At 41.3% G+C, this 18,120-nt stretch overlaps 1 protein-coding gene across 4 annotated transcripts in view; it reads right to left on the reverse strand.

The window, feature by feature from the left end:
- Positions 1-18,120, reverse strand: part of LOC102079407 (furin-like protease kpc-1) — a 209,374-nt gene that overhangs the window by 87,720 nt on the left and 103,534 nt on the right. Inside the window, exons 1-2 of one of the 4 annotated variants that reach the window (XM_025911397.1) lie at positions 833-1,090; positions 665-728 (exon numbers count right to left, since the gene is read on the reverse strand). The exons of the other annotated variants lie outside the window; for them this stretch is intronic. Of the exons in view, the coding sequence (XP_025767182.1) occupies positions 665-728; positions 833-1,075 (307 nt within the window). The 5' untranslated portion in view covers positions 1,076-1,090. Of the gene's footprint in view, positions 1-664; positions 729-832; positions 1,091-18,120 lie in introns of those variants that run through there. 4 annotated transcript variants of the gene reach the window in all.

Raw genomic sequence — 18,120 nt, forward strand, 5'->3', positions numbered from 1 at the left:
AAAATAGTATTAAAAATATAGACCGGATTGACGGGGGATGGCTGACAGCGGAAGAGAGTAGACGTGTACTCCTGAGCTCTCGGCGGTAGGCCCAGGAATCTATCTTTATCCTGATTTGCCCTCATATAATTCTGGACCATAGTAAGAGGCAAAGTTACTAAGTAAAATTCTGTATGGCAAGTTATAATTTGCGACACTCAAAACGAAAGAAAACGGCTAAAACTCCAGGGCACCTGCACATATCAGCAACAAGAAATATGGCGGATGGGGAGGAGGAATTGCCAATTAACAAACTACTCAATGCTATCAAGGAAACTAAAGAGGACCTCACGAACCACATTGACAAAAAAACGGCCGACATACAAACAACCCTGACGAAAATTGAATCCTCTCTTAATGCGCTTTCTGAGCAGGTTGAGGAGATGGAGGCGCGAGTGAGCGCAAACGAAGACGACATTAAAGATGCACACAACCGTGTCGATAAAATGGAGAAATTGACAACGCAACTCAAAGACAAAATCGACGACTTGGAGAACCGCAGTAGAAGGTCCAACCTTAGGATACTGAACATCCCGGAGCAAGCAGAAGGCCGCGACGCTGTTGGATTTTTGGAGAAATTTATACCGCAAATCCTGGGGAATGATAACTTCACCTCACACATTACCCTTGAAAGAGCACACCGCGTCGGGAAGAAGTCTGACAGACCACGGCCTCTCATCGCTAAGTTCCTGAAATCAGAAACAAAGAAAAAGTCCTCCGACTGGCTAGAAGTAGGGGAGAGATGACATATGAGAATAAGAAAATATCTTTTTTCCCGGATTACAGCGCAGACCTGCAACGCAGAAGAGACGAGTTCCGTGACGTGAAACAGAGGCTGCGAGAGAAGGAGATTGAATATGCTCTGATGTACCCAGCGCAACTTCGCATCAGGCACCAGGGATCTATCAAAATTTTCTCCACCCCTGCCGAAGCACAACGTTATCTGAAAGATCTTCCGAGTGAGTAGACTAAAGTGATCTAATGTGATTTCAACAAAGCAATTCGCTCCTATACTCTCAGATGAGAAGGCCTTCATTGTTAATTTTGGGGGTGGGGGCGAAATGAAGGAAAAAAAGACTATAACATCAAGCATTGACATAGAAACTCTCCATCCTCTATTCTTCAGACGAATTGGAGATATGATTTATGGTAATCCGGCATTTGATAGCTAATAGAAATAATTGCTCGTTAGTCAGTTAAAATAATGTGTACGAATTCATAAAAGTACAGATTGTGTGTGCATTTATGATCATGATATCAACCCCCCACTGGATGAGTGTGATCACACCTTGATCAACCAGCTTATTTGGCCTTATATAGCTATGTTCTATGTATATCTGACTGTTAAATTTAGTACCTTGCTGTAAATATTTTACCGAGAGTGGCTAAAGTTTCAACCTTAGCAGCTGCCTGGGCCACCACTGTTGTTTAGCTGAATTACCTACCTAATGTGGTTTTGTTACAGGGGTTTTATGAGGCAGGTTTTTACTTTAACGTTTTGGGGTTATGTATGGTCTCTTACCCAAAATTTTACTCACGCAACTGTTCAGACAGCTCCCTGGTCTAGGCTGTATCTTACTATTATATCCATGTACAGAGCTTCACCGCATCGAAATTCAGAAAACAAGGAAGGTGTTCAGAAATCCCCAGTGTTGAATACCATGACACTTATCTGTCCAAGATATTCATATAAAAAATTTAAGTTATGGTTCATCTAACTTGTATATCTTGGAATATTAGAGGGATTAATTCACCTATTAAGAGGAAAAAAATGCTGACAAACTTAAAGAGGCAGAGAGTAGATGGTAAATGGACTGGTTCTTATATAGCACTTTTCTACTCTGTCCGAGCACTCAAAGCGCTTTACACAACTAATTCATTCACCCAATCACACCCATTCACACAAGCACTTCTAAGGTTTAAGTGCTAAGTAACTATCTAACATTCATACACATTCACACTCCGATGGACGCATCGGAGAGCAATGTGGGGTTAGTATCTTGCCCAAGGATATTTGGCATGCAGACTGGAGCAGCCTGGGATCGAACCACCGACCTTCTGGTTAGTGGCTGAACCAGGGTATGAAGGATATAGGTATAATTGATGTGTGGCGAAACCTTCATCCAGGCCAGAGGGACTTCTCTTTCTTTTCACCAGTACATAACACACACTCTAGAATTGATGTTTCTTGTACCACAAAATATGACGGCAACAGTGGTAGATTGCTCCTACTTAGCAACTACTTTTTCAGACCATAATCCCATCAAACTCTCCTGGGCCATCAATATGTCGCAACCTGCAACCCACAGGTGGAGGTTTAAAAACTATATGCTAGGAGACTCTGACTTTATTTCATATATGAACATTAATATTGAAATATTCCTAGATGCCAACTCAAATTCCTCTTCACATGCCAATATCTGGGAAGCTCTCAAAGCCTATATGAGAGGTATGGTTATGTCATACGGTGCCAACAAGGCTAAACAAATTAGAGAGAAGATAACTAAATTGGAGATTGACATTAAAAACCTGGAGCAGGAGGATATTGCTACCAAAAAGGAAGAATACCTCAATATATTAACAAAAACAAGGTTGCAATATGATAATCTATGCACCAGCAGAGCGGAAGCAGCCATGGCCAGAACTAGATATCACTACTACGAATTTGGAAACAAAACAAGTAAACTACTGGCCTGGCAAATTAAGAAAGAAACATCTGATAAATTTATACGGACAATATTAACGGAAGATGATAAACTTCTTGATGAATCAGCACTCATAAATGCCGAGTTTAAACGGTTCTATGAAGATTTGTATAAATCTGAGCAAGGGGTCGACAGTACTGCTGCAAAAAGATTTATAGATGGAATAACCCTTCCTAAATTATATAATGAGGACAAAGAACTGCTTGATGCAGATATATCTGAGATGGAGGTACTTCGTGCCCTCAAGTGTTTACAAAATAATAAGACCCCTGGACCTGATGGATTCCCGGTCGATTATTATAAGGCTTTCTCTAATAAATTATTGACACCACTTACAAATATGATTAAAGAAGCTTTAGAAAATAATAAATTACCAGAATCATTGGAAATTGCAACAATCACATTACTTCCAAAACCGGGCAAGGATAGTCAGAGATGTGAATCTTACAGACCCCTTAGCCTCTTAAACGCAGATTATAAAATATTATCTAAAATAACTGCACTCAGATTGGAAGACATTAAGCCTAAGATAATAAATGCCGACCAAACAGGCTTCATTACAAATAGGCACGGAGCAGATAATGTGCGACGTTTGCTCCATATACTGAACACTGCTCAAAAAAACCCAGACCCACTGCTAATAATCTCAATGGATGCTAATAAAGCATTTGACAGGATTGAGCCAAACTTTCTATTTCAGGCAATGGAAGCTATGGGCTTTGGAGAGAAGTTCACCCGCTATGTTAGGACACTTTTTAATGCCCCCAGAGCCAATATCATAACAACTGATGTGCTCTCAGGCACTTTCTCTTTAACTAGAGGCTGTAGACAAGGTTGTCCAAGCTCCCCCTTGCTCTTCGCGATTGCGATCGAACCACTAGCAGTTGCTATTCGTACTAGTGCCTCCATATCTGGAATCAAATTTGGCACAAGTGAACACAAACTTTCTCTATACGCAGATGACCTCCTACTATATATAACGGACCCCTTTAAATCAATTCCCTCTTTAATGAAGTGTCTTAAAGAATACAGTGCAGCCTCAGGATATAAGATAAACTATACCAAAAGTGAGATTATGCCATTAAATATACAAGATAGCCGTATTAGAGCTCTTACTGACCCATTACATTGGCATAATAATGGATTTACGTATTTGGGTATACAAATTGGCAAATCCGAGGATCAAATATTTAAACTAAATTATATCAAACTGTTGGAGCAAACCAAACTTAATATTCAGAGATGGATGGATTTTCCATTGTCTCTTATAGGGAGAATTAATGTTATTAAAATGAACACTTTGCCTAAGTTCATTTACTTATTTCAGTGTCTCCCTACAAATGTTCCTAAAAGTTTTTTCAAAGAGCTTAATAAACTTATAACTTCTTTCATATGGCAAAAGAAAAACCCAAGACTCAAACTCTCCTCTCTACAGGCCCCATATTCAAGGGGAGGACTTAATTTACCAAACTTTAGGAACTATTATCTTGCCTCTCAGTATTGATCAATTTGGATCTGGCTACATGCAGAGAGGAGTGAGGTTAGATGGGTTCCAATAGAACAACATGAGGTGAACCCCATATTATTAAAAGAAGTTCTATTTTTAGGTACAAAAAAATGTCTATCCAAGCTCACAAACAATTTGATAATATTAAACACCTTCTGCGCCTGGCAGGAATCCCACTCACTTCTGAAAATAAATATCTCTTTTCTTAGAAGGACACCCCTATGGGGCAATCCTGATCTCTCTTATCATATTGCTGACCCAATATTGCGGGGATGGAAGGACAGAAATATTCGAACTGTTGCTGACTTATATAATAATGATACATTTATTGACTTTCAACAACTAAAGGAAAAATTCAAACTCCCAGGACAAAGTTTCTTCAAATTCCTACAAATAAGAGATTGGGTCAAAGAGAAATCCAAAGGGTTATTCCCCGAGATACCAAAAGAAACTCCTCTTGAAACCCATCTTTGCACCAAATCATGGAAATCAATAAAAGGAATAGCATCTTCTATATATGCTATTATCAATGAAAAGTTACCTGACTATAACAAAATGTCTATAAAAAGAAAATGGGAAACAGACCTGGGCCATGTCTATGAAGGACTGTAGTAACACCTATGCTGTTTGTGGACTTCAGCTCTGCCTTCAATACAGTTCAACCCCACAAACTGGTTAATAAACTAAGCAACTTAGGACTCAGCAGCTCACTGTGCAGCTGGATATTGGACTTCCTGAGCAACAGACCCCAGAACGTAAGAATGGGAGAGCACACCTCCTCCACCCTCATTCTGAATGTGGGTGTCCCACAGGGGTGTGTCCTCAGTCCCCTCTTATACTCACTTTTCACCCATGACTGTTCACCAATCCACACCAGTAACACCATTATAAAATTTGCTGATGACACCACTGTCATAGGACTGATCGACAACAACGATGATTCAGCCTACAGAGAGGAGGTTCAGCATCTGAAGCAATGGTGTGACCAATGTTCCCTCTAAGCTGCGCACGTGCGCAATTGCGCACTGCTGGCACGGTCTCTGCGCACAGAAAATCTGTGTTGCGCACAAAAAAAATTATCCTGAATTGAAATTAAAATTAATACTTTAACAATTCTGTTTTGCAGTGTTAGTCAGTGAGTGACTGGCTGCTCCCGTAAGTCCAGCCAATAATGCGATTTACATTCGTATATACACAGCTAATCAACGTCGCTGACAGGCTATGACAGCGTCCTTATGTGCCGACACCGGTTTTTTAGCTGGCAAAGCCGCGTGGCTGATGTGGAGTGAAGCCACGTTTATGACAACTTGTACAACCATTGGAGATGTGAGCAGGACAGACGGAACAATTGACGGAAAATGTGTGGACTTTATACCAGTTTTTAAATTGTGTTGATAGGCCACGTAAAACCAGAGTTGTGATAAAAAAAAATATGCAATGATTGGTTTTCTTCCTGAATACTGTCGTTGTTTATATTTACTGCCGGAAGAAACGGTAAAAACGGCGTTTTATAAGAAAAAAGGCTCGAAAGCACTCTCCGCCTGTGAGCAAAAACAAACTCCACCCCCCTCTCCCTTTCCTATTCGTCCAAAAAAGTACCATGTCGACCAATCAAAAAATGATATGGCAACGTGGCATCTAGTTGTTAAGAAACGGGGGGAAGTTTTAGGAGTGACGGCGGTGCTTTGATATGTGAGAGATTTGCGACGTTAAGCGCAAATCTTGTGAAGTTAGTGTGTAGTGTAGTTTTGTTGTGTGTCAGAACAATGAGGCGAGTACTGAATGTTACAGGTGTTACAGGAGTGATACATCTCCTGTTGTCAGGCCTGCAGGTATCAGGCTGTTGTTCTCCTTTATCTCATAGGGGACAGAAATTATTTTTTGGAGTGGCACAAATAATTTGTGTGGCATCAGATTTGATGCAGAAACCTGATTGTTCTGTAAATAGTTTGAAATCCATCCATTCGCTTCCGCTTATCCTTTTCAGGGTCGCGGGGGGCGCTGGAGCCTATCCCAGGTCGCCAGTCTGTCGCAGGGCCAACACACAGGGGACAGACAACCATTCACACTCACATTCACTTGCACATGCCTTGGCTGCATTTAAAAAAAAATAGCTGCAAAAATCTTTGTTGTTTGCCAAACTGAGTTACTTTTTTGAAGAAGTAACTATATAATTAATTGCCCAGCATTGGTCATTATATACTCTCTCCCAGACCACAGACTCATAATACAAGTCAGAGCTTTTTTTAAAAAAGAAAGAAAGTTGTGTTTTCAAAATTGGAGTTTAAGTTATTTTTACTTCCAATAGTGTTAACATACTACACAGGTCAATGACTAGATTTTTTTTACATTTTCATTGTAAGTGGGCTAAAGCAGTTAATTAAAAGTAGTCTAACATAAATGTAAATGCTGTAATTTGATTATTTTAATAAACCATGTAACTTGGATGGATTAGATGCTGGCGCGACCACAGTGCACACGTCTGATGTCGCTCACAGTGGTCCAAGGGATCGCTCAGGGAGTTTGTGTGTTCGCTCAGACACGTGAAAAATTAGAGGGAACATTGGGTGTGACGACAACAACCTGCATCTGAACACAGCCAAGACCAAGGAGATGGTAATCGACTTCAGAAGAACAAAGCGATCTGAGCACTCTACCCTCTACATTGATGGGAAGGAGGTAGAAAGGGTAGAAAGCTTTAAGTTCCTCGGAGTCCACATCTTGGCCGACCTTACCTGGTCCACAAACATCTCCCACCAGGTAGGGAAAGCACAACAAAGGCTGTACTTCCTCAGGAAACTACATCAGGCCCAATTACCCCAAAGACTGCTAGTAAACTTCTACCGCTCCACCATTGAGAGCCTTCTGACTTACTGCTGCACACTCTGGTTCAACTCCTGCACTGCGGAGGACAAGAGGAAACTGCAGCGGGTGGTGAGGGCAGCAGAGCGGGCAATCGGCACTTCACTAAGCCCCCTCAGAGACATCTATACTGGCAGACTTCAGCAGGAAGCCAGCATCATCATCAAAGACCCCTCGCACCCTGGACACTCACTTTTTTCCCCCCTTCCCTCTGGTAAACGCTACAGGTCCATCAGGTCGAAGACAAACAGACTCAACAGAAGTTTTTACCCACAGGCTGTCAAACATGCCCTACCTCCACCCTGATTGGAGGATAACTGCACTGCCAACACTCATGGACATTACACCTTATTTATAAATCATATTTCTGTTTATACTTCAATGCAACCAACACCCCTACCTCTTTAAACTGTATTTATTATAACATTATTTAGTATAGTTCCAACAGCACCCCCCCCACCCCCCCCACTCAATGTGCAATATCATCCCCCCCACACACTCAATGTGCAATATCACTGACCACACTGCACCTCTCAATGCACCTGCTAGTTAGATGGCATGTATGTGTATGTATATAGATGTAAGCGTGTATGCGGAAATATGTGTGTGTATGCATGTACGGATGCAATTATGTATATATACATATATGTATGTATGTGCGTGTATGTTTGCAGGTGTATGTATAACTTGTACATATCTTTCTTGTGTAAATGTAAATTTGTCTGTTATTGTGTAAATACTCACGCTATTGTGTACTCCACACACATGGAGAGATGCCAAACTGCCTTTCACTGTTCTTGTAACAGTGACAATAAAAAGCTATTCTATTCTATTCTATTCTATTCTAAATGTGACCCTCAATTAAACACATTTGTCTTATTACACCCAGGTATAATTTTTTAAAAAGAGCTACAGTAGCATGAAATAACTGGCTAACTACCGTTATCTTGGAAACCTGTATCTGGGCTAAATTGACTTTACTATTTCACTAGCTGGGCCCACATCCTCATTTTAGGTTTGACAGCATTTTAGTAGGTAAAAGTGAATGCTTTGACATGAATTGAGCTGCGGTTTGGGGAAGGCTCAAACCTGGCAGATCCCCATGTACTAAATAGAAATGAAGAAGTTAAAGAGTTGAGAACAAGGAGGGAGGGAGGGTGGGGCATGTAAACAAGAATGAACAGCTTGCAGAACTGGGGGAACCTATATAGATGACAACCGGAAGGAGCATGTTTGGAGGCGTGGTCCTGCTCCTGAAATTCGGATGGATAATCTCCAATTATGATTGCCTCACATACCACTGTACCAAATCATCAAACATAATTTAAATAGAGACATTCTGTGTGAAAAGCAAACTCGAGTTTGTAAAGTAAAAAACACCAAATACCAAATGGATCTCAAAGAGGCTCAGGTCCACTTTTTACTAATAATTTCAGAACTTTAACTGTATTTATTTTGAGTGATTCAGAGGTCAACTTACTCTTATTATTTTCCTTTGTAACCCAGTTGCAGTTCAACAGTTCAACACAACAGAGGGCTTCTGTGTTATTTTGGATAGTGTTGATCATTGGATATTTTCCTTGGAGTTATTTTGGATGGTTGAACACATCACGGTTCAAGATTTTTTCTAGTTTTCTCCATTTGTACATAAGCTCCATCACGGGTGCTCTGAGGACTCCAGGAGAATTAGAAATTTCTTTGTAAGCCTTCACAGGATGATGTTTTTCAAGCACATTCATCCTGATGTCTTCTGAAATTTCTTTTGGCACACTGTGCTACTGCTGAGACATTTTAGCCAACTTCATGCCTTTGTCCTATTTTAGTAATGATTTTACAGAGCAGGACTGGTAATCAGATCTTGCTGTTTCCAGCCCACTTGCTAGGAACAAGGGAATTTATAAAGTTTCACAGAGGCCCAGGTGAAATTAGATACCAATTTTACCTTAGTACATACAATTATAGTGTTAAGGACTTCTAATTTGTGTTCAGTCAGTTTGTCTTTATGCTGGATTTTATACAGTTTAGTACAAGATAATAGAGCTAAGCATGTGTGAATGTACATGGAGGTATCTGATTGTGCAGGGGACAGAGGTGTATTAGGAGAGAGATTGAGACACGTACAGCATAAGTTGGTGTGTCAGGGGGGTCAATTTGAGCATCAAAACACACGCCCTCAAGTATTTTCAAGGATGATCCAAGTGGAAAAATGCATTCAGCCAGGTGTATTCAGTCAGGTAGCACCATACTGCCATAAATACAGCCATAAACACACTCTAACACAGTCCAAGGTCTTCTGAGTGCGAAAGTAAAAAGCCACGTCCCACAGTTAGATGGAACACTGTAGGTGGTGGAGCCAATGCAAAACCTTCCATGAATACAAATGCTTTGAACCTGACTGACCCAGTCGAGATTGTGACTGTGCGTGCGTGCGTGTATGTGTGTGTGCTTTTTTTTTCAGCTCTGCACGTGTGTCAGCATTCAGCAGCAGCAGCAGCTGCACTCAATCTCCTTGCTCCTGCAGAATTCACATCGGTCCTCAGGGTCAAACACACACACAAATCAGACATCGAGATGTGTCGGAGGCCATTTTGAGCCGACAGTGAGTCGTGCCTGAGCCGCCGCAGAGAAAATGAGCCGACATGACTTCAGAGGAGGCCCCAGCTACACCTGACCCCCTCCCTCCATCCCCTTCACACTTTGTCTGTTTCTCACTTCTTAGCTATTCTCTGTCGGAGTTGTTACACCCCCCCCCAAAACAAAAAAAACCCAACAGAAGTCAGTGGGCTGCCACAAAGACATGAAGATGGAGAAGGGGAGAGGTTAAAACACACGGGAGAGGAGATAAGCCATAAAATTCTGATATCAATATTTCTGTAAGGAAGCTTCACATGGCTGATGATTTGCATATGTGACTGTGAAAGAAAAAAGGAAAGGTGTGTACAGTTCGTGCATGTGTGCATTTGTGTGCATGTGTCTGTGTGTGTGAGAGAGAACTGCTTAGAGACAGGGGTGTGTATCCACCACCCACTAAGGGTGAGACTTCCTGGCCCTCCACCTCCGTCTCATTAATCAGCTCGGTATTTAAGAAGGGCTGGAGTGGACACTTGCCTGTAATTAGCTGGCTTTGTCAAGAATGCGCACACGTGTGTGTGTGTGTGTGTATGACAGAGAGAGAGAGAGAAAGAGGTTTAAAAAAGTTTTAAAAATGTGGCAACGAGAGAGATCTTGGGGAGAAGGCAGAGTTTGATGAGTGAGAAAGATGGAGAGTCAGATAGAAGGAAGAGGAGAGAGGGAGCGTGGGTGATGGAAAGCCTGGAGCAGGCTAGTGCAGGGAGAGAAGAAGGAGAGTGGGGAAGTAGGAGAGAAGATTGTCGGGAGGAGTGGGAGAGGTGACAAAAAAAGGATGGAAAAAAAAGAAGGTAGATGAGTGAAGACTGACAGCAACCAGAGTTGAGGGAAAGATGCAGAGAGAGAGGGACAGAGCAAAGGAGATGTGGGGATGGAGAGGTGGGTTGACTTCTAAAGTGGGATATTAGCATTCAAGCAGTACCGATTTACCCCCTCCACACATGCCCACCTCCACCTCAACCCAACGCCATGTCTGCTCAGCGGCCGGCTCTCCCCTCATGGTGGAATCAGACACAGAGGTTTAAGTTCAATTCTGAAACGCTTCCTTCAATGGAGATCTCCACTTTAGAAAAATATCCTTGTTTTTCTGTGGTGTGTGGGCTCCAGCTTTTCTCTCAGCTCTTACATTACTTCTGAAATTCATAAGCAATTTTTTTTTACCAGCAAGTTAAACATTTTCTGTCAATCAGACGGTACTGCAGGACTTGAAATTTCTTGTTATTCAAAACGAGTGCAAATCCAAACGGTGCCACACGCCTACATGCAGAGATAGCAATCCAGGAGAGGGTAGACATACAGTGGAGCCGCAACATAAAAATGCGAAGCTAGAAAAGGAAGACGTTTAATTCTGTAGGCAACGACTCGACGTAAGTTATGTTGAAACAAACAGATATTTCAAGCGCCATCACCACTTGCTGTATCGTGACTGCCGGAGACTTCTGTGCCAAAGTCTGCGTGGCCCGTGAACAAGTATCTTAGTGGTTTCTGTTTTCTCTATCCCAGCGTGCATCTAATCTAATTTTACAAGAAGCTTACATTTTGAGGCATGAAATCCCCCTTGTGACTCTGCATTAAAGCACATCTTCATTTGAAATTGCCCTCACAGATAAAATACATTTTTTTGTTGCTGCAGTTTGTTATCAGTGCTGTTTCAATCCCCTGCATGGCAAAATTTCATGTTTTGAACACAGCAGGAAAATCAACTACAAAGCCTCGAAAAGAGAAGCAAATTATTTTATTTTCATATGCTAGCAATGATGTCCTGCCTCTGAAACCCTTCCCGAACTCCATCTATTCTTTGTCAGCACAGCTCACTGCAAGACCCAACACAAACATGCAGGCATCAGTGAGGGCAGATATTGCAGATACAGCACTGGGGCAGATATGGGTTGCAAAGTGGCTTGCATATGTACAGCTACTCTGGGCAAGCTAAAACAGCTCGTGTGGAAGAGAATCAGCTCAGTTATCGGTTTATGTTAAAACACACACAAAAACATAATTTCTAGTATTTTTATTAAATGCCAGAGTACTGTAGTTACTCAAACGGGAGCATAAAATGCAAACGTAATTTAACCTTCAGATTAATACGCATTTGGTTTTATGTGTGTAGGACAGATCAACTATAGTTTGGAGTAGGCAGGAAATGTGCCACTCAGTGCAAAAGTGTGACACGCTGATGATGGAGCACATAGATGAGGTACATCGGGCTTTCAATATGTAGTCAAAAAAATAAATAAAATAAAATAAAATGAAAGAATATCAGCATCCTTACAGTTTAAGATGCCTTGTGATTATAACCTTATGTTAATACACAGACTCTTTCCTGTTTGCTGTCTTCTTCTGACAACTATAAACATCTCGCCTGCTTCTGATTCGTTCATTCATTTTCATGTGATGCTGAAAATAAGAAATAAAGACACTGGCAGCAATACAGACTGTCAATACCAGAATGTAGCAGTTAAATCTATATGTGATTTGATATCTGGAATGTCTAATAAGTTGCCTATTCTTCATAAAGTGGATCCCTCGGGGTAAAAATGGGCTTTTTTTCCCTCATACTTAACATATCTACAGGTAATCGCATTACTCCATGAGCATAACCCAACACACATCAGAGTCACAGAGAGAGAATTCCCCATAGCTTCCTGCTGCAGCGTCTGCATATATGACTTCCTTTAAACTGCTTCCCAGCTCCTCCTCTGGTCTCCTCCACTGCTTTGATCTCATTTGACTAATTATATTCACAGAGAACGGTGTTGACAAATTCATTTTGAAATCCATTAGTCCCGTGGCGTTGTTTAAACAATGTGCACGTTAATGTCCATTGCTTTAATACCCCCCGATTCACATTCTAATAGCTGTCTGATAAATCAGGTTATCTGCGACACCTTCTACACACCGTGAAGAGCGGAAATTAGAGAATTATTAACTATCCACGGTGTTCTTTCCTGTCCGGGTGTGTTAGGAAGAAGAGGAGAGGAGATGACAGAGCAGAGGAGGGAGAGAAAGAAGAGGGGGGGAGAAAAAAAAAGAAGCAACACTGGAGAGAGAGATGAGTTAAAGGAGACCAGAGGGAAAATCACAGCGATAATAAGGAACATGAGGAGCAGCATTACAGCAGCGGTAAATCTAGATGAAACTAAGACAAACACTAAAGAGAAAGGACGGAGGGCACAGTGTCAAACATACATCAGTTGAACAAGTAGCAGATCAATTAAATAACGAAGATTTTTTTGGTCACTTTATTATAATTACATCATTACTTGACTGCAAAAACTGGAGTCAAAAAATACACAAGTGAGGTTCCATCAGTCTGACTCAAGCAAATTAATTGATTTATGGAGTCGAAGGCATTGGTATGAAAAGACAGAAAGACGTTCAGCATCTGTTTTACTACCAGCTGATGTTGCCAACTTTCCATCTTTCATTCTAAGACATAAACAGAGAAGTTTAATGAAAAAAACCCACACATGTGGCAGCTGTAAATGACACGACGTCATGTTGCTCACCTCTTTGACTGTGATCAAACATCAAATATTATTGCTAAACTGTTTGGCTCTGACAGAGGCACTACCCTGGCAAAACCAAATCATTTACTCTTTATTGTAACGTGAGCCTCTGAGCAGTAGAGGCAGAAATAGAAGGCTTTTAAACGGGTCTGGTCTTTTTTATGCTTGTTTTCTTCACAGCAGTGGATTAGTGCTGTGCAGATTATCGGGACAAACTGAAGAAGACTCAAATTAAGAACAATAATTAAAGTAGAGAACAAAATCAGTTCTGCAAGGCTATACCCCCTGAAGTATGGTTCAAATACCAACGGCGCTTTACCCGCTTCAACAGTTGTCTTACCTGCTGCTTCTAGGGCTGTTTGATAGTGTGCAGAGCAAACCTGCTGACTCTGTAAATTCACACAAACTAAAAATTACTGGCAACTGCAGTATTACCCCTCAGTCTCCTAGTAGATACATCTATGGTATTAATTTCAAAATCCTACGTCACCTTGTTCTCGGGTTAATGCATTCACAATATTTTCAGAAATCTTCTGACCTTGAGGTCAAGGTCACTGAAATTCAAACTTGTCCAAGATTTTAAGTAGATACACCTATGGTATAAATCTGAAGCCTCTAAATCGACTAGTTCCCCAGTAATCGCATTCACAAACTGTCCACGCTGCCCACCCGCCTGCCTGTGATGAGAATTTCCCATCGCCAGTTACAGCTGAGAGGTAAAAATCCGCCAAATACATCCAAACTTTGAGGATTTTTACAAGACAGGGCAGGTAAATTGCAAAAAACAAAAAAACAAACCCCAAGCAAACACAAAGAAGGACCAAAGAAAACTGCATATTTAACCACGTTCATTTGCACTTAATTCCACCACAAACGAGACATCTTTCACAAAAACTAATGGGACCTGCACTTAGCCTGACTACAACGCAGGCAACATTCACAAATCCAGAAAAACTACAATATATAGTTGTCACAATAATCACAGCAGCCTTTTTCCGGCACATTTTATTTCATAAATTGGTTTATTGTGCATTGCACTAAATTACTAAGCAACTAAAACAGCCTCAGGTATGTTAACACAACAGGGGTCAACTAGTATTTGCTGAAACACACCTCATTACAGTCACAGCTTGCTTTGCTGTATGGGGATTTCTCCAAAATATATGTTGATCGTAATTATTGATAGCCTGGAATAATAACAAGCCTCGTTTGCACGTATTGGTCTGTATCACTGTTACACAGAATAACATCATAGAAAGTGAAAGTTACCAACGTAGCCATGGAGATGGATGTCTGATTGCTCCAAAACCTCGATACAATTTCAACAATTACAACTGCTTGTTGAATGTTTCAGTGTTCCACAAAGCCTCACTTGCCCATACCTAACTGCAACTGCTATCTATATAATCAGTAGCTCCTCCCACTACAAGAAATTGCAGTTAAATACCAATTAAGTGTTACACTATCTTATAGCAGTGCTTAAAAGGACTGATTTGGCAGTTCCTGGCATCCAAACAGGCCATTTGCAGTCTGGACAATATGAGAAACAACCAAATTAATCAAGTGCAAATATTTAAAGTGACATTTTTAATCAGGCTTACTTAAGAATTTCATATGTGACTTGGATGCAATAAAAACACAGCAAGATCGCAAGCAGTGTTTTCTGTTTACAGGTCATGTACTTCTCTGTGACTGGAGCTTTTCTGCAATATTTTAAAACTCAACTCTTTTCAGCCACCAGAAAAATGAAATTCCTTAAGCAAAAATCATTTGAGCAGCTGATCTGTGATGTTTAATACTTCTTAGAGTCCCAAAAACTCCACAGCAGTTTATATTATCACAAGGCATGATTTCACAACTCTGAAGGACGATGTTTGATTTTGTTCTGAGAAAGCCTGACTCAGACTAAACCTTAAATGTTTATTTACTTACTTATATTTTTTGTGCTCTATTTTTGCTGGAACCTTGTGCACCAGCACAGGTTTCATGAAATAAATAAATACATTTTATAATTGTAAAAAAGTGTTTTAAACTAGTGCAATGCACACACAACTCTACTTCCAGGTTCCATTTTGGTCTCTGGGTCAGCAAAATACCTGGATTTTATTTTAGCTGTGATGCTAACAAAGCTTACATAGAGGCCTTTATGTCCCTGGTGGGTTTTTTAGTAGCAAAAGATCAATATAAAAAAAAAAGCAGCGACTGCTAGCAGGTTTCTCATCCGAAGCTGCCTCACATCATTTTCTTTCACCCAGCTAATTATCGTAAACCTCAAAAACTTTAGTTTTCTGGTTAATGTGATCTCTCCAAGCCAGTGGCTGTTCTTATTGAAGCTCAGTGAGCTTGTAGTATACAGCTTGAATTAAATTGTTTTCTGATAATTAAATATAAAAGTCAGTTTATTCCTGCTGCTCATGTTAGATTAGCTTGATTAATGTTTAACAAAAATCTTGACAAACAATGATTATTTCTGGCTTCTCATCCAACAGCAGCAGTTGTTTATAATATTCTAAACTGGATTTATATTGGTTCAATTTCATAAAATACTATCTCAGCCGAACTCTAAGCCACAAGTACCACAACTGACACGCTGCTGCCTCTCCGCTCTCCCTCCTCCTCTCCTGATCAACCTCCTGATCTAAACTATCTGAAAATTTCTACTCCACCTCCGCTCTCGCCCCAATCTCCAGCCAAATCCTGACTGCGACCCCTGCTTCTCCTCCTCTTCCTGCTGTCCCAGTTTCCTCCTCCTCTGCCTCTAAACTGCATGTGGAACATGAAGAGAAAGTCTGTCGGTGTCACTATCCCTGCCTGTGGTGCCTGGTGGAGTGTGTGGATTAGACACATAGGCCTGATTAGCTGCTTGTTTACCTACCACCACCACCATCGCTATCACGACCACAGGGCTTCAAGGGCAACGCCGGTGGATCATCTACCCACACACACACACACACACACACACATACACCGACCCACACAAAAAACAGCTCATAGACACACTACGTTGAGCCCTTCTGGTGAGTGTCTGTGATGTGTGCGCCATCATGCCCCCGTTGAGTCGCCCACCATGGCACAGGGCTCTTAATTAAGAGGAGTGTGTGTGTATGTGTGTGTTCTTGGGGGGCGGAGCAGCTGGCAGGAGGCACTGGGGCCAGAGAACATCTGCAGGAGGCCGCAAAGCAACGCGCCTGCACGCGCACACATCTAAAAAAATAAAAAAAATAAAATAAATTACACACAAACATGAGGCTATACACACGCTCAGTGGTTGATGACAACACGCATAACTACACACACTGTTGCCACTTGGCAACTCACACCTCTGAGAACAGAAACGCAGAGCTACACACTTGCAGGCATGCACGCAGACCCATTCCACACTGCCAGCGCCACTGCCACCGTACCAGTGGGACTGTCACCATAGCAACCCAGGACTGGTCATGTCACCCTGGTTTAGTGAGATGGGTGACAGCGAGAGAGAGTGAGAGATAGGCAGGCGATAAAAAGAGCAAAAGACAAAGACGGAGAGCGAGGGGGCATTAAATACCCTCCACAATACTCGGTCTGAGTCTTGTTTTCGAAACAAAAGGCGAAAGAGAAAGAAAAGAAGAAAGACGGCGTGAAAGAATCCAAAGGCGTCTCATCTGAAAGTGAGGAGGTCAGCAGTTTAAAGGACTTCACACACACACAGGAGGCTGACCCTCAGAAGTCAGCCTCCTTTTTTCTGTAAGTCGAGAGAAGCAGTGCGGTTGTGCAACAAATACATACAGTACACGCATATACACACAGGTGATGTCATCATGATGATAGAAACCGGGAAGGCAGAGAAGGGGAATGGGATTTTGTCCTTGCTATGGGGCAAAGGCCACAGCTGAGGGTAGAGGATTAAAGGATCATATCAGCCTTAGTGAGTTTCCTTTATCTCCCGCTGTTATCTGTGTCAGGCCTTATAAGGAATTTTGTTTTACTGTTGACCTCCATGACTAGGTGTCATATTTATAGCCCATGTGTTTTAGGACCATTTACATCGTAACCTACTAAAAATTACAGAGATGGAAAAGGTAGCGTATCAATAACACAAACGCAACAAAGTGGAAGAGGTGTGTGATGCAAGTGTCCACCAAAGAGATGCAAAGCACCAGAAGAGGAAAACACTGGAAGAATGAAAGTATAAAGTTTCCTCAAATACAAGAATAAAAGACTAACTGAAATCATTTTCCATTATCTGAGGCACTCTTTTACATTAAACGTCTACGCTATTCTTCTATGATAAGTAAATGACACCAGAGAGAAGTATTACTGCTATGAAATACATATCTTACCGTGTTTAAATCCTAATCTTTGCACAGCAGAACAAAATGTGTGTTGATTACCATTTTACTTTCTTTTTTGAAAAATTCTGGCTGGTAGCATCAATTCAGTTAAGCTCAGTTCAATTAAACACAGTTCAATTCAATTTAATTCAATTCAGTTTTATTTCTGTAGCGCCCACCCTGGAGCTGCTTTATATTGCAAGACCCTACAATAATAGAGAGAAAACCCCAGGAATAAGATGACTTTGGTGGGGAAATTATCTGGGGGAAGGGAGACTGGACAAAAACACACTGTGGAAGAGAGCCAGAGATTAATAATAAGCAATGATTAAATGCAGAGTGGTGTGTAAACACATAGTGACTGAACAAAAAGTACACTGTGCATCTTGCAAAGCATGCAGCAGCTAACGGAGGCCTATTGCTGTGTAACTAACAGAGGATTCAGGGTCACCTGATCCACGCCAAACTATAAACTTTATCTAAAAGAAAGATTTTAAGCTCAATCTTAAAGTAGACAGGGTGTCTGTCTCCCAAATTCAAGCTGGGAACTGGCTCCA

Source organism: Oreochromis niloticus, linkage group LG11, assembly GCF_001858045.2.
Source record: "Oreochromis niloticus isolate F11D_XX linkage group LG11, O_niloticus_UMD_NMBU, whole genome shotgun sequence".
In the NCBI taxonomy this organism is placed as follows: domain Eukaryota; kingdom Metazoa; phylum Chordata; class Actinopteri; order Cichliformes; family Cichlidae; genus Oreochromis; species Oreochromis niloticus.